This window comes from Thermobia domestica, chromosome 13 (genome assembly GCF_964235325.1).
Source record: "Thermobia domestica chromosome 13, izTheDome1.hap1.1, whole genome shotgun sequence".
Lineage (NCBI taxonomy): Eukaryota > Metazoa > Arthropoda > Insecta > Zygentoma > Lepismatidae > Thermobia > Thermobia domestica.
The window spans coordinates 180064194-180090320 of NC_137466.1; the positions used below are offsets into that span (position 1 = coordinate 180064194).

General features: G+C 35.7%; 1 protein-coding gene across 1 annotated transcript in view; it reads left to right on the top strand.

The window, feature by feature from the left end:
* Positions 1–7928: 7928 nt before the first annotated feature.
* LOC145668823 (PI-PLC X domain-containing protein 3) overlaps positions 7929–26127 on the top strand; it is a 50180-nt gene continuing 31981 nt past the window's right edge. Inside the window, exons 1-2 of the mRNA XM_081736998.1 lie at positions 7929–8440; positions 19104–19278. Of these exons, the coding sequence (XP_081593124.1) occupies positions 8332–8440; positions 19104–19278 (284 nt within the window). The 5' untranslated portion in view covers positions 7929–8331. The remainder of the gene's footprint in view (positions 8441–19103; positions 19279–26127) is intronic.

Consider the following 26127-nt stretch of genomic DNA (forward strand, 5'->3'; position numbering starts at 1 on the left):
GTTCTCTACTTATTTTTATTTTATAATTTTAAATTACAAGTGTAATATACGACGTATGGTTGTCTGTGGCTTACACAGTATCATTCAGGGGTAAATTAATTTAAAATGTAGCTCAAGAATATTCATTGGCTTCCCAAATGTTTAAAAAAAAAAAAAAAAAAAAAAAAAAACGTACCTCAGGTGTTGTTAAATTTCGAAATTGTAAAGAACCCTAAAAAAAAGTTTCTTATTCTGTTCCTTTATAACAATTTGGTCATGAGATTGCAAACAAACATTGATTCCAAAGTCTACTGTAAATTCTTCTCGTCTTTGATATATGAGTCATTCTTTCGTCTATGTGCAAGAAGCAGAACAAACCCATCCTACTTCGCTCCGGTTGAGCATCAGTTCACCCACAGAGCTTAGGCTTCACCCTATTCCCTCTTCTCCCGGAGTCTCGGAGTCGTCTGCCGATCGAAATGGATTTTTTTTTTCTTCACGAAAAATGTGTGATTACATTCTGCGCAAGGGAAAGTGTTTAAAAGCTTGAGCTGTGACGCAGAAGATTGCTAGAAAGAACCAAGCCAGAACTCGTGAACAGAGAGTAATATCTAGCGTCGTGACTTAAACTACATTGCCCAATCTCTAGATGTCAATGATGAACTCTCATCTCTGGTGCGACGAGTCTCTGGTTTGATCCTCGCTCACACAAGTTTGTGTTAGGCAATATCGTGTCCGTGGGTTTTTCCGGGTTCTCCTTTTCCTCCCACTTTCTCATTCCATAAATTATTTCATAATTCAATTGCATTAATTCATCAGTCTCCTTTAGCCTATAACGGCGGGTAATAGCATGGAACGTTAAAGTAGACATTTCATTTCAGTTACAGAATCAATTGAGAAAATTGAATTGAAGAAATAGACTGGGTAACGTTGGCAACATAAATTGTTTTTCGCTTCTTGGATAGCTTGAATTATTTGTGCTGAATAAAGTATGTAATGTTACATTATGTACGTAAGGCATATTATATTGAATACACGGTTATACAATGGCAAAGAATGCCTTCAAAGTAACATCACTGAAGTACTCCAAAGACAGAAGATGATTTTGTGACCCGAGGGGTGGAAACCCAGTTACTGCCATTACCGATGTGCTTTCCTGTTGTAGAATTCTAAAGCCGCCACTGGGGCTGCTCAAAATGTTTTGAAGGATAATACAGTCTTTAGTGAACGCCCTTGTATGTATTCGTGCCACTAAAGTAAACAACCTTTTCTGAGGCTTTTCTTTAGATTTTTTCGTGATGTTATCTTTTTTGTTTAACTTTATGTTGATTTATGTTTTAATTTTATAGATTTTTTTTTGTGTGTGTGTGTCTTGCTCTATTGCAGTATTTTGTCGATCTTCTTAGGTTTAAACTTGTTGAGAAGTCTGTTTGTTTTGTTGAAATTTGGCGGTTCATTTTTCATACGTACTTTTACTGCAGTGTCTTAGACAAACACATAGCGATTGAATTAAACTATACCCATTGAATTGACAGAGAGATGTTTTGTCATGAAGCAAAAACACTGACATTTTAAATATTAAAAAACAAAAATAAGCTGAAAATTTTCAACATTTGATCTTTTAACATCTATGAAATAATATACTAATTTTTGTCGCTAAAAATAGCTTACCTCTGAAATAAAATTGTCATAGATGCCTCGCAGTTTTTTATATTCAATTTTTCGTTTGCATCGCATTTCTATTGTATCATTTTGGGTACTGTTGCTTTTAGAAGGGAGTAAGTATAAATACTCATTAGTAGAGACTGGATGTTTAGGCACTAAAAACCTGGAAAACAGGCACGCAAACAGGCACTTAAAATTTAAAAATAGGCACTAAAATGTAACTCGTGATAATGAAGATGAATACTCAATACAATTAAAAAATAACAGATAATGTACAAAGCATATAGAAACATACTTGTTTGTTAAAATCTTCTTCCACTGTATAGATGAAAACGAAGTTTGACTGTGTTTCATGTATATTTGGTTAATACATTCTCTACAGCACTTTATCACTACATGTAACAGCTCAAATTTTATACACTTATCAGTACACACAGCAATGAAATGAAATGAAATCTTTGAGTTTTACGTCCCACGCTTATGCTGGTTAGGCTAAAGGAGACAGTGATGGTGAGTAATAAATGAAATGGTGGAATGAAGAAAGTGGGAGGAAACGGGAGAACCCCGAGTGTTTGTCCACCACAAAGTTCACTTAGCGGGAGCTGGGATCGAATCCGGGACCCTAAGCACCGGAGGTGAACGCTCTACCACTGAGCCACCGCGGTCAGTACACACAGCAATCCAAGGGTTTATAGCACTTTATCAGTACACATATCAGTCTAAAGTTTTTCGACATCCTATCACTATAAACAACACTTATATTTCTCGGAAGAGGCAAAATCCTTTCATGAAATACTAAATTATACATTTTCCCCAATAAAGTCTTATTTTAAAGAAAATGCATAGAATAGGCAACATTAGGCACTAAAGCAATTCTTTAAGCAGAATGCGAGAAATAGGCAAATAAAATTGGCTTAAATTGAAACTCTATGACCCCCCATATAAACTTTAAAATGTTGTTTTTGATCATATCTTTAATATTAAAGAATAGGCATTTTGCCTAACATCCGGTCTCTACTCATTAGCAAAGTTTCAGGTGACGTTACTGTAGTTGTTTTAAATTCGAAAGTAAGAAAAGAGGTCAATCAGGAAGTTGATACTTACTGAAAGATAATGAGCCCCATGCAAAGTCGTTTTTAATGTCCTACTAAAAGTTTGACTAACGCATGTTGCATGATGCATGCAAGTTCCGTGTTTTCTGACACGTTATCCACGATTTATATCGAAAAAGGCCAGCCACTGCTATTTCACAGGGTTGTTCAATTACATTAAGCATAACCAAGGTAAGAGAATTATTCACTCTTCTTGATTAGTCAATGTGTTTGGACAACCCTGTGAAATAGTCCTAGTTAGCTTTTTTCGATATAAATGGTGGATAACGTGTCACAAAACACGGAAATTAGCATCCTGCGTTAGTCAAACTTTTAGTACGACGCTAAGAACGACTCTGCAAAGGGTTCAATATTTCAACACAAGCTTCATAGTACTAAACCTAGAAAAACTTTTGCAAAGGCAGCACGTTGAATAATTTCTCTGTATCAATTTTAATTCCCAGAATCCTGAAGAAATAACTAGGCTATAATATAATTCTCTTGAAAAAGCTAAGTTTAAAATTCTGTGCACTTCCAATGCCTTAAACTAGAAGGTTCTAGTAAACAATCCTTAGTAAAGATGGAAAGAAATTTAGCTATGGAGATGAACACGTCATGTCAATTCGTGAATACTATCTTCAAGAAGATCTAAAGTATGTTGAAGGAGATTTGGCCACATTCCAACTTTTTGTGTGTGTGTTGATGTCGAAAGGGAGTCGTGAAATTACAGAATTCTCTCTAGCCATTATATTTATCTTAGTCCCAGAAAACCGCCTCGGATCATTGACCGTTGTTGCGACAGTAGCCATGTTTTCATTGTAGAAACCATAACATATAAAAATCAGACTCCATTGAAAAAACATTGACTGAATTGGCACTTAGACAAATGGCAACTCATAACATTCAAACCATGATAAATTACTGCTAAATTCAGATTATAACTGTGAGCTACTTAAGGTTAGTTTGCAACATCTTCACTCTAAATATTTACGTTGACATTATCCTCTTCCATATATGCTATAAAATGAGGCATGAATATGTTCTAATCAAGGTTATTTCCAGGTAAAACGGTGTTGGACGTTAGAACTATATACAGGGTGGGCGGGAATTAACTCCCTATTGAAAATTGTTTATAACTCTTTCAATACTTAACCAATTTTAATGAAACAAAAAGCATTTTGTTCCTTACAATAGGAAAATTTATTACATGATATTTCATTTACATCATTAGAGGTATCAGTGGCAATTTAACCTTATTTGAGTCCCGATCCCGATTCCAGTCCCTGGTACAAGCACATAGATGGTGGCCAAGTATGAAAGGACTTCGTGCCTCAGTAGATCCAAGATCAATATCGGAACCGAAAGTAGTAGTATTTTTTTATTTTATTTTTTTTAGTATTTCAAGTTTTAGTAGATACACTACCTACCCTTGCAATACTGAATCCATATTTTAAAAATACACTTCTCTCTATCTCTTAGTTTTTCTTTAAGGCAGTCAGTGTTGAAACCGAAAATCGCGTATTTCTACTTCTTTCGATTTGAATAGAGAATTAAAGATGGAGACAATTTATACTTCACCGCTGACGACGCTAGGTGCACGGGGATCTGGCACCCCTCACCGTAGAGTTACTTCGAGTTTAACGTTCCACGAGTATGAACTGTGACTAAACTAGACGAAGAAGATGAGATAAATGATAACAATGGTGTGACAAAAGTAAGAGGAAACAGAACACCAAGATAAAACGATGCGCACAGCATTTGACAACCACAATGTCCACTTGGCGGGAACTGCGATCGAACCAGGGACTCCACTATACATCAGAGGTGAGCACTTTACCATCAATCATATGGTCTGCTCCCAGACATGTTGTATTACAAGTAATATATTGTAGGTCAAGTAATATATAACAATTATCTACGGTAGCATAAGAAAAGCTTCCTCCCAAAATGTCACGGCTCCTCACTTGTCCGCTATCAAGAAATTAAAGCTGACGTTGACTGTTCTTCACACAATGAATTCACATCAAAAAGCCATTTCTAGATATGTTTTCCCGTTCTTACTACATGGAGATCAGGTTTTGTGCTGCAGAATAGGTTCAACATGTTCAGGTTTTGAAATATTAAACCCAATGGTCGAAGTGAGGCGGTATGTGGTGGTATGCCATACCACCTCTGGTTTTTCAGTGCTGATGGCATACCACCTCTGGTCTTATAGTGATCAAGACTTACCGTCATGGGAGAGTAGATGCTATATACACAGTAATTGACGAATAGCTTTGCACGTAAAAAGATTTTATTTCTTATGTAGAAATAATTTCTAAGGTGACAACACCGACATTTTTGTTATCTTTTTTTCCTACATTTTGTTTTTAAAATGGTGTGTCTTCGAAAGAAGTTCATCTAGTTTTATTTTGATTTCCCATATTGAATTGTTTCTTTCGTATGTACGTGTGTGTCTTCTTGCTTTAATTCATATAAATGTCGTGTTTCGAGCATGGGTGGATTTAGGAGTTGTCTGCTGTGAGGACAGGTCTTCCGGAGTTTTGAAATACCCCTTAGTCGAGTAGGAGTTTTCCCGCAGGAAATTTTTAATACAAAACTTCGGTTTTTGAGCATTTTTGTGTATAATTCTCTACAATACAACATAAGGGGACTTTTTTTTAGAAAGTTTTTGGCGAGGGATCAGTCTCTCCATGTTCCCTCCCCCGTAACTAAAGAGAAACTCTTCCTTGCTTTTGAGTAATTATGTAAATAAAAATGCAATTTTTTAGGCAACATACCCTTACTGTATTTCAAAATTTATGTACCCAGTATGTGGATTCAGGATTGTAAAAAAACATACCGCCTCTGCTTCTTTTCCACTTCAAACACTGATTAAACCCTTTTCATTTATCAAGACATTCACTGTCATTTCCTTAGAAAGTGTTTCACAAGAAAGGTTGCATTTACCGGCGCAGATTCATTTAGGAAGGCTTTACCGTTTTGCGAATAAGTACTGCTCCCGGACATATGCCATAAAAACATACGACTGTGGCAACACTGTTATCTCGGAATAAAAGAAATTGCATGGAGGTTTGAAATAAGCAACAATGTCAAGTTGTAACATGAGTTGAGACCTTCGTTCAGATCCATGTCAGACGGGCTATATTGTTAAGGCCTTTCTATATTTATCACACTTTCTGCTAAATTTCATTCCTCAACTCCTGTTCTTCAGCCGGGACGCAGATAAGGTTGGACGACGACAAGCCTGGACAACGACAAGCTTGGACACTTCTCAATTTATCCTCTTGTGCCAGACTCCAACGAATTCCTCCAAGCTTGTCGTGGTCGATCCCGACAAGCCTAAAAACATCTCATTTTGGGTCGTTGACGACAAGGTTGGACGACGACAAGCCTGGACACATTCCTGGGGAGTCCAAGCTTGTCATGGTCGATCCCGACACGTTCTCATAAAACTGAAAATCCAAATGTCACATGTGACATGGAAATGTCATTTTTAATATGGGGAACTAATATCCTCACAACACTGTAACTCTGACTTCAGGATGCCTGCTCTTAAAATAGCACCAACAAGACGCAGCTTTTAATATATCAACATAACACATTAAGCCTTTTAGAGGTGCTGGTGTAGTTTTGGTGCACCACATTTTGGAATATATATATATTTTAAGGTAAAATTGAATATTTTGTATGAAAATACCTATTTATAAGGAACATATTTCTGCAGACGATACGATTTTAAACAACGTAATACACCTGTATTTTAGGTTTACAAGTGTAGGGTTACTAGTGTAAAATCATTACAAGTGCTTTACGATGTATAAAGTAAGTGAAACCATATGGAATATGACTCTATTAGATGTTATTTTCCAACGACGGCATATTTTTGCACAGTACACAGAAGTTGTATTTTATGGCGTTAGTAATATGATACCATGACAAGTGCTACTGATACTCGTATCTACCAAAACCAACTTTTTTTTCACTATCATTGTTTACGCGTATACAAACAATCGCTGACGCGCCTTCCCCCTTCGGACGCACCCCCGCGCTACTGCGCAGGCCCGCCAGTTTCGCCCTCCACTGACTCAGATAACATTCGTATTTTAGTGGCTACCTAGCACAGGTTGGTTTGTGTTTTTGCGCTATAGTTATTACACCACAAGGTTCCTTGAAATGACATGTCATTTCAAGCAACCTTGATTACACAATACATCCTGAAGCCGTATTCACAAACAAATGAAAAAGAATTAATTTTTCAACAATTAGTTCTGATGCCCTCCTTGTATTTATCTATGCCAAGTCAGATATTTTCATGTCGCCCAGCGCAAATATTTTACGAAGCAATAAGAAGGAAATTAGTGAAAGAATTATAATTTTTCAACAATTGTTTCGAGTGGTGCACCAAAAGTAAACCTGCATGCTTTTAGATTTGTTTGAATTTCACGAAAAATAGCCTATTATCCATTTCTTTCCTGTAAATTTTACGCAGTTTTTTAAATATATATTTTTGGGCCTACTATCCGGAGATTAACCCGGAGGAGATCAATATTATAGCTGGAAGTCGGATATTTTAACTAATTTACAAAACATTTGTTCTTATCAATGGATTGAGTATAGCCCGCTCCCCCCAGTGATTTTTAACGAATCATAGTTATTCTAACGATTCATATTAGTTCATAATGAATCGGAATCACATGTTATAAAGATTTAAGATGTAAATCTTGTGGTAAGCAGGCTTTAGTATAAGTAGTAGTAGCGGTAGTAGTAGTAGTAGTAGTAGTAGTAGTAGTAGTAGTAGCAGTAGTGGTAGTAGTAGTAGTAGTAGAAGTAGTAGTGGTGGTAGTTAGTAGCAATACTAGTAGTAGTAGTAGTAGTAGTAGTAGTAGGAACGGGTTAGAAGCCCCGCAGGGGTGGGTTGGGTTCTGTTCTCGATATAAGTAGTAGTAGTAGTCGAAGTAGTAGTGATAGTAGTAGTAGTACTAGTACTAGTAGTAGTAGTAGTAGTAGTAGTAATAGCAGTAGTAGTAGTAGTAGTGACTCTTCCAGTTCCGGTGACAAAGAACTGGGGGGAGCGGGCTATACAGAAGCCTTATCAATTTCGTCAAGTCTTTTAAAACTCAAGTTAAATGCAAAATAAACTTTTCAGCCTATACCTGCCAACAGTGGCTGATTTGTTTCCCTTTTGTTTTATGCTACAAGCGTCTGCTTGTGTACTTCAAGTCAACTGCCACCGTATGGGTGTCTAATACGGTGGTAGTGAATTTTTCGGTTATGAATTAATTATTTCAAAATTATTTATATATTTTGACTAAATGTACATAATTATGTCTAAAATCAAGGCTATGAAATTATGGCTTGAATCACTGATATTGGAGTATAAATCTAGTGTATGGTATTTATGAAAAATGTTTGTCGCTTATACTGAAATGGAAAATAAACGAACCGTGACATCTCCAAAGGAAAGTTACATAAGAAGTCTTGTACTTGTGTTAGTGATGTAGTGATTTTTAAATCAGATAATTGTTGGGCTTTGTCCTTCTGACGAGAATATCCAATATATTGCAAAGTTTGTCAATGATCCGCCTCAATTAAAATGGAAGAAACAAGTTATACATTAGATCTGTGCAGTGATCTCGAAAATTGGATGCGATTGCTACCTGAAGAGCTTAAAAATGTTCCATTAATTCATCTGGCAATTCCTGGTAAAAGTACTACCTAGTTTCTTTAATGTAATTTGTTATAAACACAAAGAAGATCGTACTGTTTTTATGTTTATTATTAGTTCACTTATGATGGATAATTTAAATATTTTTTACCATATAGTAAAGCATTACTCGATGTGTGTTTAGCTAATTTGTCTTGTTATAGAGTAAGGAGTAATAATGTTACATTACATTATAATTCAAGTACTTTGCGGTGGACAAAATAAGTGAGTGCATATGAAAGATTACTCTATTAGATCTTATTTTCCGCCGGTGGTGTATTTCTGCACAATGTACAGAAGCTGTATTTTATGTTTACAAGTGGAACATTACTACTGTAAAGGCATGACAAGTGCTATTGAAACTCCCATATTTGCCAAAGTCCACTTTTCCACTGTCCTCGCTTACGCATATACCCACCATCGCTGACGCGCCTGTTGCCAGCTTCGCCCTACTCTGATTCGGTTAGATAGCAGTCGTGCTTTTTAGTGGCCACCTAGCATGGGTTGGTTTGTGCTTTTGCAATACGTCCGGATACTATTTATACGCAAATCGAAAAAGAATTGTAATTTTTCAACAGTTATCTCTGGTGGGCCCCCTTGAGTGTTATTTATGCCAAGTGAGATATTTTCATGTCGCCTAGCGCAAATCTTTTAGGAGATCGTGAGAAGTCAATTAGTGAAAGAATTACAATTTTTCAGAATTATTTCTAGTGGTGCGCCAAAACTACACCTGCACGGCTAAAAAAAATAAATAAATAAATAAATAAATAAAAAACTGGTTTAAACCACAAAACAAAAAAGTTCGTAAAATCTTGATGAACACACATTTGTGGGTTATCACGTTTCATTACTTAAAGAGATTATACTACAAAAGCTACTTTTTTTATATATATATATATAAGTTAATGAATATTTCTTTTGTGATTTTTTTATAGTATGTTATTATTGTTATGCAACTGCAATCAAAGAAAAATTTTAAATATTGTCTCGTTTTAATCATGTTTACTATTGACAAAATACTTTGAAATGCCGTATTTTTAAGGGGAGGGGGTCATACACACCCTACCAGAGGCATTTATAAAAATCAGAAGCAGGGTGGATTGATTTAAATCAGTCTGATTTAAATCAAGATTTAAATCACTTGATTTTTTAAATAAAAATCGTTGATTTAAATCAAATTCCGAAATGAATTAATTTAAAGTGAAAGTAAGTAAAATCCCGTTTCTCTTCTGTTATTCCGATTATGGAAGATAATAATCATAATACAGTGAGACTCAAATGTATGTAAGCACAGCATGAAACGAGCATCATGTGGGAACTATCAGGGAAAATCCCGTTTGAACGGGTTACGGGTGAACCCTGCTTTCTTCTCTTTGTAACACAGGGTTTTAAAATTCCTGTTCCAACGGGGAAATCACCATGGACATTTAAGATGAAAGCTCTTTTGTGTTCATGTCTGTTTGTTTCCAGATAATAGGGGCGTATTTAGAGGGTTCGATCCCCTCTCCGAAACAAAAAAAAAACAATTAGATTTTAAAATTATGGGCGAAATGTATGTACTAAATACATAGAAGTTCCTCGGTATCATAATACGACAAATTTTGGATGCGTTAAAATATCGAATAATACTTTTGATAAAGTGGATACTTGACCCCATTGCAGAACATGCCGCGATCTGCGATGTGATCGCAGAAAATTTGCCGCGCCTGTGCAGGAAAAATTGTAAGAGGAAATAAAATAGCCAACAGAAAAGTATAAAAACGTGCCTGCTATGTCTTAAATGCACGGAAAACTCGCATTTGAACTGTTTTTCACGTCACATAAAACATATTTTTAACAATCACAAGTGTTTCTTCTTCTGGAAATGATCATCTTGATTTTTTTATTTTGGAATTCCTGCAGGGAATTCGTGTTATTATTCAGTTCAAAATCTCTTATCATCGCGAATTGTATCGAGGAATTTGAAGCTTTAAAATATATAAAACGATAATTATGCCTGTTGTGCTGTATGGTTATGAAACATGGTCGCTTACGCTGAGGGAAGAACGCAGACTGAAAGTATTTGAGAATAAAATCCTGAAACGAATATTCGGAACCAAAAGGAACGGAAATGAGAAATGGCGAAAACTTCATGATGAGAAACTGCATAATTTATACCATTCACCAAACATTGTTAGGGTCATCAAATCTTGGAGGTTCAGGTGGGCAGGACTGTAGCGAGAATGGAAGAAAGTAGGAACGCTTTCAAAGTTTTAACTGGAAGTCCAATCGGAAAACGACCATTAGGAAGACCTAGTCGCACATGGGAGGGCAATATTAAGATGGATCTCGCAGAAATAAGAATACAAAATAGAAACTGGATTCAGTTGACTAAGGATAGAAGTCAGAAGAGCTTTTGTGAACATGGCATTGAACCTCCGGGTTCCATAGGTCATAGAGTGAGTTAGTTAATTTTAGGCGAAATTTATGTACTTTATATGTATTTCGTACCGCTAGCTAGTTCCAATTGTTTAAAAATATGCCCCTGCCAAATATCAGTAACTTTCGTGAAAAAAAAGTGTCATGTTGATATACATTGCTGTACTTTTTCCTTAATGCTTAAGAAACATTGTTTGGGGTTGAAATAGGTTAACGATTGGGATTTAAATCAAAATTAAAACCCAATACTTTCACTTAAATGACATAATTAACATTTAATACTAATTCCTAATGTTTTTTCTTCAGTTCGCGACTTGTATCATACGAAGAAAAAGATTTGATTTAAATAAAAAAAATCATGATTTTTTTCCACCCTGATCAGAAGTATCTTTGCTATCTATTTATGTATAAATGGGTCAGAGCCAAAGTGTACTCAAATAATTCATGTCTTTATTCCTTTTCTTACCGATATGCAAATTAAGTCGTCGTATTTCTTTAACTTGGACTAATAAAAGTCGTAGTGAACTAACTTGGAGTACATTAGTTCTTCTGTACACTGCAGTATTCTGATATTGGCCATATGTAATTCTGTATAACGGCTTCACTTGTGCAACTGTTTTATCTTTTTGTCCTTCTGAAATGACTCTTGCCAATTATATTAAAAAGTATGCAAAGATCAGTACAACTTATTCTTATCAGGAGTCTTTCGTGAGTGAGTCGACTGACGTATAGCATTTGTGGCCAATTAGTCCCGGTTTTGAGTTCAAATAGAGAACAATTTCTCTCGGATGTAAGCCGAGAATCGGTTTGGATTCCGCTTTAAGCTTATGTGACCCCTTCCAGGATAACCTGGTTGTTGCGTAATAACACCAAAGCTCAACAAACTTATTTCTGTCCATATGTGATATAAATACATAGAGCAAATTATTTAAACAAAAAAAAAAAAAAAAAAAAAAACTGCTTTAAAAAAAATCTTCTTTTTTTTTTTAAATAAAAACCATAGTTACAAACCCTGGTTCTGTCCTTTAGTTGAAAACAGAGGTTAATTGCTATATCGCCGGACCAATTTCAGAAAATTTACCAGGTGAATTGGAGAATGTATTTAGGTTTTGAGGGAGATAGAGTGAAAGTTAGGTGATGGGAATAGTTGAAGTTAAGTATATACTTGTTAGTTGTAAGCGGCACTATATGTGGAGGCGGAAGGGACCATTAAGCGGAGAGGTACTTGTTATGATTTATGGGAAAGCCAGGGTGGATATTGTGCGTAAAGGACAAGATTGTTACATATTGTGTTTGCGTTTTATCGAGTTGTACAAAAATAAGGAATGTCGATTGTTGAAATTGTGTGAACGGCGTGGTCTACTAAACAGACGAACAGTTTGTCGTAAGTGTAGAAACGATTAGAAACTACAGAATAGAAGAGGAACATCTGACCCAACCTAATCTAATCTAACTTAATTTAGTACATTTTGGTACAGTACTTTCTTGGATGGGATTTAGTATCTCCCCCAAGATTTTTCAAATCCATGCGCTTTATGACATAAAGTATTCTACTATCCTTGTTTATGCGTATACCCACCGCCGCTGCCACGCATGTTTCCTACGGACACAATCCCTCGTTACCGCTCACTCCCTTTTGCTGTGCTGACTCGGCTGGAAAGCAGGGTTGGTTGGTTTGAACCAAAAACCGAAAAATGTTCGTAAAAGTGTAAGTGTTCGTGAAATATTGATGAACACACGTTTATGGGATATCAGATATACATTCCCCATTCATTACTCAAAGAGATTATACTACAAAAGCAACTTTCGTTTTTTTTTTTTATAAGTTTATGGATGTTTCTTTTGTGGTTTATTATAGTTTGTTATTATTGTTATGCAGTTACAATCAAAGAAAGATTCTAAATATTGTTTCGTTTTAATAATGTTTACTATTAATAAAAAAATATCGAAATGCAGTACTTTCGGGGGGGGGGGGGTCATACAAACCCAGCGTGAGACATTTATTGAAATCAGAAGTATCTTTGGTATCTATTTATGTATAAATGGGTCAGAGCCAAAGTGTACTCAAATAATTCGTATCTTTATTCACTTTTCTTACTGATATGCAAATTAAGTCGTCGTATTTCTTTAACTTGGACTAATAAAAGTCGTAGTGAACTTACTTGGACTACATTAGTTCTTCTGTACCTTGCAGTATTTTGAAATTGTCCATACGTAATTCAGTATAATGGTTTGACTTGTGCAGCTGTTTTATCTTTTTGTCCTTCTGAAATGACTCTTGACAAGTATATTAACAAGTATGTAAAGATCAGTACAACGTATTTTTTTTATCAGGAGTCCTTCAGATGTATCGCATTCAGGGGCGGACTGGCCCACCCTGCTACCCTGCAAATGCAGGGTGGGCCCCCTCCACCAATTTTAAAAAGATGTGCTCAATTAAACCTACCAGAATCAAAAATATGGCAAGGTAACTCCCGCAAACTTGCGTTTTGCATAAAAAAGACGTAAAGTTAAACTTTCATGAACAGACCTTATTCTTCTTCACGTTTATCTACTTGAAAAGGTTCCGCCTATGAGACAATCAGGCCCTAAAACATTGCGGGGTTTGTGATACAGCAGCTGTTTAAAACGAGCACGTTAACTACTGCTTTTTTGACTATAAGAAACAAAGTAGATTTCAGGCTGTTATTGGATTTGGATATCATTGCCTATTCCGGTCCTTTTACAAGCCGGCAAGTGGCGATGTTTTAAAGAAACAATAGTTTCGTAAATATTGTTATTGTGGAAAGTGGAGGTGGAGCTGGAACGCTTTTGAACTGCATTGTCCTCAGACCAAGCTTCGAAGAAAGAAATCGGATCAGGCTTCGTTGTTTGTTTTTCTTTTTTTCAGTGCTGTAAAACGAAAAGAAATTAGTCGCCACTATCAACGATTGTTTTATACAAACCTCAAACAATTACTATGAAGTTGCTACCCTTGGCTAGTGTTTTATTTGTATATTACATCGAAGAGCAAATCCGATAGCAGCAATTCAATTATTGGGAACACCAGTTACGTATTGTTTGTGGTGGAAGACAGATGTGGTTGTGTCAGTATGGATGGTAGGAGTGATTGTAAAGAAAAAAATATAAAAGTGGTGCTAAAAAGTGAGAACACAAACGAAGATGTGATTTACTAAAAGCTGCATCTGACCCAAAACAACGTAGGCTATTTGAATCTGTGAAGCCCCAAGAAACAAATGAGCGTGATGTGACTCATTCGAGTACCGGTACTGCAGGGCAGTTGCCAGTTTTTTTTTTTTTTTTTTCTTTTTCTGTCTAAGGTGTTTATAAATTATAATGTATACACCACGTCTTTGGATGATTTCAGTCAATTGTAGCTTATCTTTTATGGCAATTTTTACTTGAAACTACACAACAACAGGCGAACACGAAATTAACTGAACTGTTTGCTGCCGTGTAGTGCTTTCAAACGGGTCAGATCAGGCTTTCATGGGTCAGGGGTCGAGTCAAGCCTGCTTGAGACACGGGTTGGGTCAGGTCACCTACGCTAGGGTCAGGGCTGCTCTAGCCACGGGTCGGCTCGGGTCAACTTTCTTATGCGCTGTTTCGGCTAAATCCTCGGGTCGAGTTGAACGTCGACCCGACCCGAGTCATGACCCGAATAGGTTTTAGCCGAAACGACGCATAAGAAAGTTGACCCGAGGCGACCCGTGGCTAGACCAGCCCTGACCCGACCTGTGACCCAAGGAGGTTCGACTCGAGCCCTGACCCGTTTGAGAGCACTAGCTGCCGGCACTGGGCTCAGTAAGCGTTGGTGTAACTTCTAAAAGTGCTGAACACTTATGCTGTCAGTCAAATCAGTGTGCATATCGTGTAAATGTTAACTTCCCTTTAGTTATTTAAAGTTAATTTAAAATAAAAGTGTAGTAAAATGTAAAAATTATTTGTGATGTGCAAAGTAGGTATTCATATGAAAAGAGAAGTTGGGGCCAGCCGAGGAATGGGTGGACTACACTAGACGATAGACGATATCTAATCTTTCTGCGACATGAAGATATGATATTATAACTTACTTATGTCAACGAAAATCTTGCGTTTCGAAATCTATCGCAAATTTACCTCCAATCGCATTCTTTGTGTTGCATTGAGGCCACAAAGTTACAGCTTTTTCAAGTTTCCAACACTGACGCCATGTCCGTTGTCTCACCTGACACGCTTGGGGGATGGGATTGTCTGCTAAGAGCGGGCGTACTTCCTCGAGATTATACACCAATATTTAGACGAGTTTGTGTATGTGGGTTACATTTTCTTCTCGCCAAAAGGATAGGTACAGAGAGAGAGATTGCGGCACATTTGCGAGCAGACTCCCGACTGAAGTAATTGGTATTTTTTACGTATCAAGGGGGAGGGGAGCCTCAGATCAGCTATGACAAAATACGGATCTTCGTGAAGTAGGGTGGTTGCAGGTTTGGTTACTTAAAAAAAAAAAGTTTCAGATATGTTATTTTACGTGAAAACGCAATAAAATTGCCTCAAAATTAATTAACGTTTCCCAAATGTCTATATCTTCTCTATTTTTTAAATTTTTTTTTTTATTTATTTATTTATTTTTTTTTTAAGTCTGATGGCATTTGCTGAAACACCAGTGTTTATTTTGGGATTTCCAGCCGACATGGGTAAAATCATGTCAAAATCACCTAGTTTATAAGTTTAAAAAATCTGTTGTTCATTCTCCGCCGGCCCTGAATAGAACCCGCCGCCTACGTGCCCTTATTCCATTGAAAAACTATCCGTCATGTGTAAATGGGTCTGTGCAACGATGAATCATCGCATTCCTTAGTAGTGAAATACAATTATCAAATTTCAATAACAATATATAAAGAACACGTATTGCTTTATTATTATTATTATTATTATTATTATTATTATTATTATTATTATTATTATTATTATTATTATTATTATTATTATTGCCCTGGTAAGTGATGGTTGCCTCAGTCTCGTTGAATAATATTTTAAATTAGTAGTTTCCATGTAGTAGTACATTTTTTTACATTTTTATACAGTGGGCCCTCATTTCAGTTTAGCAGGGTGGGCCCTATGGTAGCCAGTCTGCCCCTGATCGCATTTGTGGCCAATTAGTCCTGGTTTCGAGTTCAAATGGAGGACAGTTTCTCTCGGATGTAAGCCGAGAAGCGGTTTGGATTCCGCTTTAAGCGTATGTGGCCTCTTCCAGCATAACCCAGTTGTTGCGTAATAACACCAAGACGAAACAAACTTATTTCTATCGATATGTGATATATAAATATATAGAGCAAATTATTTGAACCAAAAAAACTGGGCTTAAACAAAAAGAAAAAAGTTTTTTTTTTTTCAATAGAAACCATGGTTTTTGCCAACCTTTCTAGAAACCATTCTTGCTTTTCAGTGGCCATCTAGCACAACTTGGTTCGTATTTTACGCACTAGTTTTTATGCCATACGTTCACACTGTATTTCAAACTACAATCACTGCCTAGTGAGCCAGAGTCACAATCTAGTATTTTGGGGGAGAAACTAAATACTGTATATTAACGTTTTTACGATACTCGTGTGGTCCGGCGATACAGCAGTAATGCCGGATACAGGTGATTTGAACTAAATTAGAGATGCGAAATCAGTATGTGAAGTCCGTTTTCCTATAACAAGTACTATTTTTATTGTGCACTCACATGACATTGTGTGCATTGTGTATTGTGTGCTCGTGGGTTTTCTCGGGATTCTCCCGTTTCCTCCCACTTTCTAAATTTCACTTATTTCTCATTATCACCGTCTCCTTTAGCCTAACCGGCATAACAGTGGGACGTTAAATTTAAAGATTTCATTTCATTTTTCCTTTAGCTTTAAGGGTATACTTGTGGAACGTCAAATTGAACATTTCAATTATTTTTTTCTTCCAGAAAACATTTCAAGAAAGAAAGTGTTATTATTTTTTTTTTTTTTTTTTTTTTTACTGGAAAAATGTTTTTCGAAAGTAGTGAGAGTGTGTTAGTGCTACGATTTTCACATCTATTTCTCAGAATAATCAACATATTAAAACATTATATAATCATCAATATAATTTAATCATATTTCTAGCACATTCAACCAGTTGCTCTTAGCCGATGTGTCTCGACACAATAGTGTGAAGCGCAGTTCTACAGGAATATCGAAAATTTTAAATTTTAGAAATAATGAAACTTTTATTTAGCTATTTAATATTTATTTTGAGACAGACGCATTAGTCAACGCCTCGCCTGCAGCAGTAGCTCAGTATTATGTAGGTTTAATACCTTTGTATAATTTTTAGTCTTACCTCAGTAAAATTTATACAAGAGTATTTCTAGATGTTTCCGCCTGACACAGATTATCGCGCCACTGAATAAGCCGTTCATGGCATGTAGTGCTATCTATGGGTGAAATAATGTATCAGTTTCACCTGTCTAGCTCTTGTCAGTTCGTTTGAAGCAGTCATGTGAATTAGTCGTTTCGTATTGAGCTCGCGTACTACGTGACAATGCTTCAGTCGACACGGCTGTTATTGCCAAGGGTGCAATGAAAGATTTTGGTTTCCAGGAAATTCAGCACCCACTGTACTGCCTAGTTTTAGGACTTCAACCCCTTTAGCAACAGTTCCACGTGGACTGGAACATAGTCATGCATTATGCAAGCTGAACACACAGCGACAAATTCAAATAACTGCCTCCAGAGAACTGACAGAACTAGAGAGCTGAAACTGATACATTATTTCTTCCATAGATGGCACTATATGGCATGAGCGTCTCATTACCAGAGGCCCGTGTTGGAACTGGCTACATTTTATTATTAATAACAAGTCAAAGAAGTGTGTCTCGACGTTGTGCTTTTTCAGTAAAGTGTGTCGTCACTGTCGAAAATGCTTTTGAACCAGTGCATTAAATCTTCCTAAGTAGTCTTCTGTCTTGTAGTTGTTTTTAAATAGAAACAGTTTAGCAATATGAAACTGTGAAGTAAACTGATATGTTCTTTTATTTTAATAGATGTTTGATTCGGCGTACGATTTTCCCAGAATTAAAAATCCTGTCCACATGGCATATGTTTAGTATCATAGCTAAAAATGTTACATTGAGGAAGAGCCGAAAAAAGCCTTAAAATAGTATATAAATTATTGCGAAGATGAAAGATTATTTTTATTTATTTATTTATAATTCTTCTTTCAACATACGACCACTTTATGAGTAAAGTTTTGTTTACGAATATGTGCTCTTTCGTTCAGTTTTAAACTTTCTGTTGTGTATGACTTACCAAAGTAACACTCATAAATATGGATATTTGAAGTTTATTCAGTTTCCCCACCTGTACTGGGAAAACCTGAAAAAATCATAGAATTCGGCTTACTCTATAAAGTCAGGGAATTTCATGAAAAGCTAAAAACAACCTAGAAAAGTCAGGGAATTTTAAGTACGAACTTTTACTTGTCAGAATCCCTTTGTCTTTTTACCGTACCTGGCTATTTGATAGGGAATATTTTGCAAAATAATTAGTTTGTTTTGCAATATTTCGCTACTTACACACACTACATATTCATGTACATTCATGTCCAAAATGATTGTCGCATATCTATAACTGTCTAATTGTAAGAATATAATGTGATAATGATTTTGCATCGTATTTTTAATACTGATACTATGTGTATAATCGGTAAATGTATATTTGTATTAACTTTCATAGGAAAAGAATGATAAATACGAAAATTAGAATGAGTAAAACAAAATGTTGCTAAATGGACAAGAAAGTTTTATTTTCGTTTTATTGTTGTTATTTACTGCTCGTTTGACGTGAAATTTGCCACATACATGTCTTTGAAGATTATACACATACCAACATCATAGGAAATACCGGGCGGATTCGTTATCAAGTTATATTCGTATAACAACATATTTATAGAGATGCGACAATAATTTTGGACATGAGTGTACATGTGTAGTAGGCAAAGAACCCCTTGGTCTGGAAAAATATAGTTGTTTTTTTACATTCTATATGAATTTGTAAATTTGTAAATTGTAATCTGGGAAAATCAGGTAACTTGTGCTCGCCAATAAGTGGGAACCCTGTCATTAGATTTGTACGCAAGGAGAGTGAACACATTTTCAACTATAATATTAATATTATATATATGAATTCCATGTTTTGAAAGAACATTGTTTCAGATGCGTGTTTATATATGCACTCCTTTCAATTTTTCAGGGTCACACGATTCTTTGAGTTACTCTGTTTCTCCAGTGTCTGACATCTCTCCGGATGCTCCAGAAGTTGTAAAACTTATTGGAGGACCGTGCAGTGTTATTGTCAAGAGAATAATGTTCAATTGGTCGGTTACTCAACATGCTACAGTTAGTGAACAATTAAGAGAGGGAATCCGGTGAGTTGAAGCATGAAATTGGATACTTTGACTGTTAAATTCAAAGTAATGGATGCATTATTATTCTTAGCTTCAACATTTGCAGGTTTTGCACAGAAGGTAAGTTCGTGATTCATATAATTTAACGTACTGAAGGGTTCTTCGATTACATGTTCAATCTCAAGAAAAGTACGTCCGAAGTCCCGAATTACTTTGCCACAGATTCTCAGTATTCCTCTTTTTTATTAATATAGATTGATTCTGAATGCAAATAAAGTACACCATTACGGCCAGGCAAGCAATTATGCTATACGTAATTACCACACACATGAAGATTTTTATTAATTCGTCTATTGATTATTGATAGTAAAACCAGGCGAACACAGTAAACCGCGTTAAAGAGATATTCCTCGTGGCTGTATGGTTAGCGTATGCGCATTTGGTGCAAGAGATCCGGATTCGATCATTAGTGGGAGTTCATATGATTCGGATCCCATGTTAAGCTGTAAGTCCACTCCTTATAGCCTCGGTGCTTAAAAGGGACGCTAAAGTCCAATTCAACAATTATTTGAAATATACTTATATACCCGCATTATTGGCTGGTTGCTCTTATTGCCTCGCCGTAAACGGAACTTCTCACTTTTTCGATTGATTTGACGCACTTTGCAATTTTCCCTATCCTGAACCACACTTTTCATTTCCATGTTATGTTTTTTCTTTATATTCGTATTATTCGGTCCATATAGTTCAGTCACGGGAATTTCTGGTTCGACCCCAGCCTGCGTCAAGTAGACTTTGTGGTGGGCAAACATTATGTGTGTGGATTTTCTCGTGGTTCTTCCATTTCATCCCACTTTCTTCTTTCCACCATTTCATTCATTCTGAGCATCACCGTCTTCTTTAGCCAACAAGCCATACCAGTGGGATGTAAAACTGAAATATTTCAATTTTTTATTTCATTTCAGTCGCGACCTTTTTCTAGATATTCTTTTTTCCATAACTAATGACATAATTCCTCCATGTCTCATAGCGTGTTTATTCATCCTATCTCATCTTGTCGAAATCAATACTCTTTCACTTGGTACTTTATCCATCCATCCAATTTTCAAGATTTCTCTATAACACTACATTTCGAAAGTTTCCATTATCCAGTTTTTCCTCTTAGTTCATGCCTCATATCCAAGCAGTGTCACGCTCCATACATATGCTTTCATCAGCTTCTTCTTAAGTTCTTTGTCGAAGTTTCCTTTCTTTCTTTTTATTTTTTTTCTGGCGGAGCTTTTTGTTAAGTGGCGTCTTCCTGTGAGCTATTCTGAATTTTTCATCTTGTTTGCACCTATTATCGCTTATTATTTACTCCCTAAGAACGAATTTCTGCACTCTTGCACCAGGTAATCTATTTTCGTCATTTTTCTTATTTTTTCTTGCCCATTTTATAAATTTTCTTTTGCCCTTGTTGATCATATTGAATTTGCTGCTTAACACCTACCGCAATCCTTTTTTATGTTGTTTTTTTTTTTTTCCTTCCTCACTATCTGCCAACAGCACGAATTTGTCCGCAAATCTAAGTATGTGTATTTTCTGTTACTAAACAACTATTTCTAGGCTGTGAGTGTCCTTAGTTGGTTGAGCAGACTTTATTTTATTCGCCTGAAAGTACCGGTGGCTTCCATCTTGAAACATAAGAGAGATCGTGAAAGAAACAAGGGAATATTTTAAGTTGTAATTTGATAGTTTTAAAGTTACCATAACAAATTGTGCTCTGATTATTAATTTATCACCAGTAAGAGCGATAACATTGAGAAATCGACACTGGTAGTTTATAGTGCTAATACCGAAGTACATGCTGGAGCTCCAGCGGCGAATACAATTTCAACAATGTATTTAGATATTTATTACAGAGTTTACATTATATAAGATTGGCCTTCTCATTGCTAACCTAAAGATACCAAACCATAGTCGTAGTCCTTTCCTAACTTGGCAGGCTCGAAGATGGTAGCAATCCAGATAATTGAAAATTCGGCAACTGCATTTAAAAATAGAATATTGGAACAGGTAATTTCTGATTTCAGTAAAAATATATATTCTCTGCTTGATATCATATACTTCAGAACCATTTCGTTTAATTAATTAGCAATAAACTTATCTAATTCCCTTTCTTACTCAATTCAGCTCGAAAAAGCTTATTGATCAATAAGTGAACGATATGTCATCACAGAAACAGACACAGTAAATAGTATTACATTTTTGGTGGAATTGTAGCGTGAGTTCTATTCTACTTTAGTTCTGTAGCCAGCTAATACAACGAAGAAATAGAGAAATAGAGACGTGAACTAACAGAGAACTATTTCGTAAATTATTTGAATTTCAGTTTAGCGTCTCTTCCAGCACCGAGGCTATATGAGACTTGGATCTACAGCTTAACGTGGGATCCAAACCACGTGAGCTCCCAGCGGGAATCGAATCCGGGTCTCCCACGCCAAAGGCGCGTACGCTAACCGCCTTCCTACGAGGGAGCTCATACACAACAAATGAACTTGAGTGTATATATATATATATATATATATATATTAAGAAATACAAGCAACAACGATTTTCCTACGATCTAATTTTTTGTTAAATTCAAATTATATATTGAGTTTCAAAATGTGAAACATTTCTGCAACAGATCCAATAAAATTTATTTAGTGAATATGATAAAATATGGTAGAAACAATTTATGTCGTGTTGATGAAAGTAATAGATTTTACATTCGCTCTCTGCACGATTGAGTAGAAAGCTTGGTGTCTCTTACAAATAAGAGCGGTAAACTTGCTTGCTTTTTTGGATGTGTTGCATCTCAACGCTCTTTCGCGACTTGTAGCGTTGACATGGATGTAGGATAATTGCTCCAAATCATATAACACTATGCTTGAATTGTTCATTTGCCCACTAGAAGGTGATAGTATTTTGTCTTGGACTGAAGTGCAAAGGACAGCGTTTCGCGTTTCCATAATAAATTATGATGTGATTATTTGTTACCGGCGGTAAACATGGTAACAAAGTGGAATCCATACTAGCCATATATACATGTGAATGATTAAAAGAGACTTGGTAGCAAAGCGGTAAACATTGTGATATAGTAAGCTGTAAACCCAGGTTTGATCATACATTAAAATTCTTTGAAATTCAAAATGAATATGAGGATACATTTTTTTGGTACTTAAGGATGATTTAAAATTGAGACTTCGAAGTATTGACCGGTGGGAGAACTTAAGCTTCAGATTCATATTTAATAGCCATGGAAATAAAATGGAATGTTAAACGCCAAATAAACCAAGCCAAGTAGTTAACGAGCCTGTTTCTACAGGGTATGCTTGCGGTTCCACTACTGAAAGAAGTGTGCATTATTTGAATCTGAGTTAAATTTAGTCTAACCTTAAACTTAACCTGGTAACGTGCTCTGTAGGTAATTGATGGAACTAAATTGTAACAGCAACTGCAGTTTTCTTGTGGCTTGTTTATCAGAGAAAGGTTGGTATAGGTTTTGTAAGGCACAAGGTTGTTAAAGAAAGAAAGAAAGAAAGAAATTTTGAAAACGATAAATTTCCATTAATATTAGTACTAATAGTTCTAATGTTAGTGAAAACTTATCGTCTTAGAAGCTAAGTTTTACCTTCTATAACAACTTCATATATAACAAAGTCCCACTCTTTTCCTAACAATCGAACCTGAGAAAGACTGAAATAGTTGAAAAATTAACTTTTGCAAAGTACCTAGAAGACGTAATATCAGGGTGAAAAACTCCTATGAATAGCCGTGCATAACTCATAAATGTCAAGTTTTTTAATTATCATTATTATACTTGACCCATGTGACAGTGTTCATAGTTCAGATGAAGATGAAGCTACTTTGTTCTGATGTATGTGTTCTCAGTGTTGTCGAATCATTTTTAATTCATGAAAAAAATATGTTTATTGAGATGTGACATTACATTAAGTAAAAACACACCATAAACTTAGTATGTACCCATATTACATAGAAAGTTGTGAATGATTCCAAATAGCAATCAAATTATTTCTATTACATTAATGCTAAGTTGCGTGAGTTACTTTCTCACATCTTTGCCTCAGTTAATAAAACACTCTCTCATTGAAGAAATTGAAGCATATTTGGTCATGTTTAGAAGTTGCCTAAATTTGTTCCATTATTTTTTAACGAAAACGATAAACGGAGGGGAAGAAATAAAGGACAGACTTCATCTATGCGTATTCCAGAAAAAACAAGTGGTTATTTGTTATTGTCACTTCTTGAAATAAACTCTCATGTAAATATTTAAAATTCATTTCAAGTGTATAATATTTTTACGTTCATTTTAAAACAACGTAACACAAATAAAGTACGGGCCGAGGATAGGGAAGTAGGGAAAGATATTCTTTCCATGGAGGCAGCTTTTATTTCACTCACATCCGATTTTAAATCCTGAGTTAAGATAGGAATTAGAATTAAACGTGGGTGAGATGATTGATAATATTCTCCGACCGCATTCCCATGCAAATTGAAATGAACTTATATATTATACCGTGAATAGTGGAGCCCTACCCACTGGTCTAGAGGCTAGCGCATGCTACTGTGGCGCGTGTAGTTCCAGATTCTATTCCCGGGGAAAAGCACAAAAATTTCAGTTTTACAATCTTTTACTTTTATTAATCTCCTTTTGCCAAAGGTGAAAACCATGGAGCATTAAACTAAAATTTCATTGTATTTTCATTTTTGAAACTAGTGCAATGATGATGAAATATTTATATTTAATATTTCCATATTTGTAAAAAATCCCTTAAACACCAGTTCTACCTTCTCGAATTTTTTATTGGGGCCGCGGTGGCTCAGTAGTAGAGCGTTCACCTGTGGTGCATGGAGTCCTTGGTTCGATCCCAGCTCGCACCAAGTGAACTTTGTGCTGGACAAACGTGTGTGGGGGTTTTCTCGGGGTTCTTCCGTTTCCTCCCACTTTCTCCATTCTACCAATTCATTCATTTCTCATCATCACCGTCTTCTTTAGCTTAGCTGTCATAACCGTGGGACGTAACACTTCAAGATTTCGTTTAATTTTTTCGAATTTTTTACTGTTTCTATTCCTAATATTTTTTATTAATTTTTATTGTCATATGTCATCATACTACTGTTAATAGTGCTAGTAGTTGTTATACTTCATAATAAACAATTCTGTATCAATCAGGTGCTTAGACACCGCCATAATAAATACTCTCCTGCAATTACTGTCTTTGCCTTCTGAACTACAACTGACCTCGTGAGTGATGCTGGCAACCGTTGATTGCTTTTCGGGCCATGTGCCGTGGCTCGATCGCCGTGTAGTTTGATCATATGCGCGACAACGCACGAGATAGCCGCGTACGGCCGTTCGCGTTTTGTGGTTTATAGTCCTTGATCTGCAGTCGTTTTTTTTTTTTTTAATATAAAATCTTAGTTGGAAAATTGCCGCTAATGTTTTATTTTCATCATGAGACACGTAATATTAAATGTAGTGACATCATCTAAAATTATGTTTCTGGGAAATTAGACTAATCATGATATACCGAATATCATTAAGAAAAATGTAGAGGATTTTAACCTGAAAATGTCCCAGATACTTTTTATTTTTAGGTGATAACATTTTGCCCTGTAAGTTTACTGATCTTTGATCTGTATCTGATAAAAGTTTTAGCAGATAATCTATGGTGCAAGTGCAGTTGGTCACACTTGTCAGATTATTGAACTTTCCAATAAGTGATTTTTTTGTAAAAATATAACATGACCTTTGAGTAAAGTTACAGATATTGATATTACATCGGCTCAAGTGTGTTTGTAACTGATTAATATTAAAAATAAATCTTTAAACATATAAATAAATAAAATAAAATAAAGATTCTTATTTTTATTAGGGTTATAGGTTATTATTTGACTCTGCAGTATTTTTGATTGAAATCGAAATTCCATATTTATTGAAATAAAGTCACAGACCTTTTCAAGGTCACGTAGTATTCCAACTGCAGCTGTTGAAAGGTCACAGACCTTTTCGAGGTCACGTAGGATTCCAACTGTTGTAGAAAGAAGTATCAAATGTGTTGTTAACAACTACAAGTAGCAGATATAATATTTAGAATACTTCCTATTATCGTACACTGAATTTTTCTCTCTATGTAATTAACTGTCTATGGATAATTAATGGAGCAGTGAAGGACACAGTGATTTCCCAGTGCTCTCCCATTTCCTCCCACATTATCATCCTATCAATTCTTTCATAATCATTCACTTTAATTAATCATCCGTCCCCTTTAGCATACAGGGCATAGCCGTGGTAAAATTAAACCAGCTGAGAATGCTCCAAGAGCATTGCCAGAACGAACTTAAAAAGAATGGAAAGATGGAAAGGGAAGGATAACTGTGATCTTAGATGTTAAAATTAAATCTTTTTATCCGCACCTTGTTCTGTTTCTCGCAAAATATCATCTCTCTATGACTTACAGGTCTCGACTTATGGCTCCTAAAATCTCCCGAAATTCGAACTTTTTTTTGGGGGGGGGAAATATCTGGGGAACGGTGGCCAGTTGATCAGTAGCAACTGGTTACTATTTGATACCAAAATGTTCACCATCCTCTTAGGTATTGATCAACACCAATATGATCTTTCTGTTACATACGGTTCTTGAGATATGGCTTCTTAAATCTCCCGAAATTGGAACTATTTTTTGACCAATATCACGGGAACGGTAAGTCATAGAGAGTTATAGGTGGTAATCAATACCTAAGAGGATGATAAACATTTTGGTATCGTTATTAATTGGTACAGTGGCCACCAGTTACTATTTGGTACCAAAATATTTACCGTCC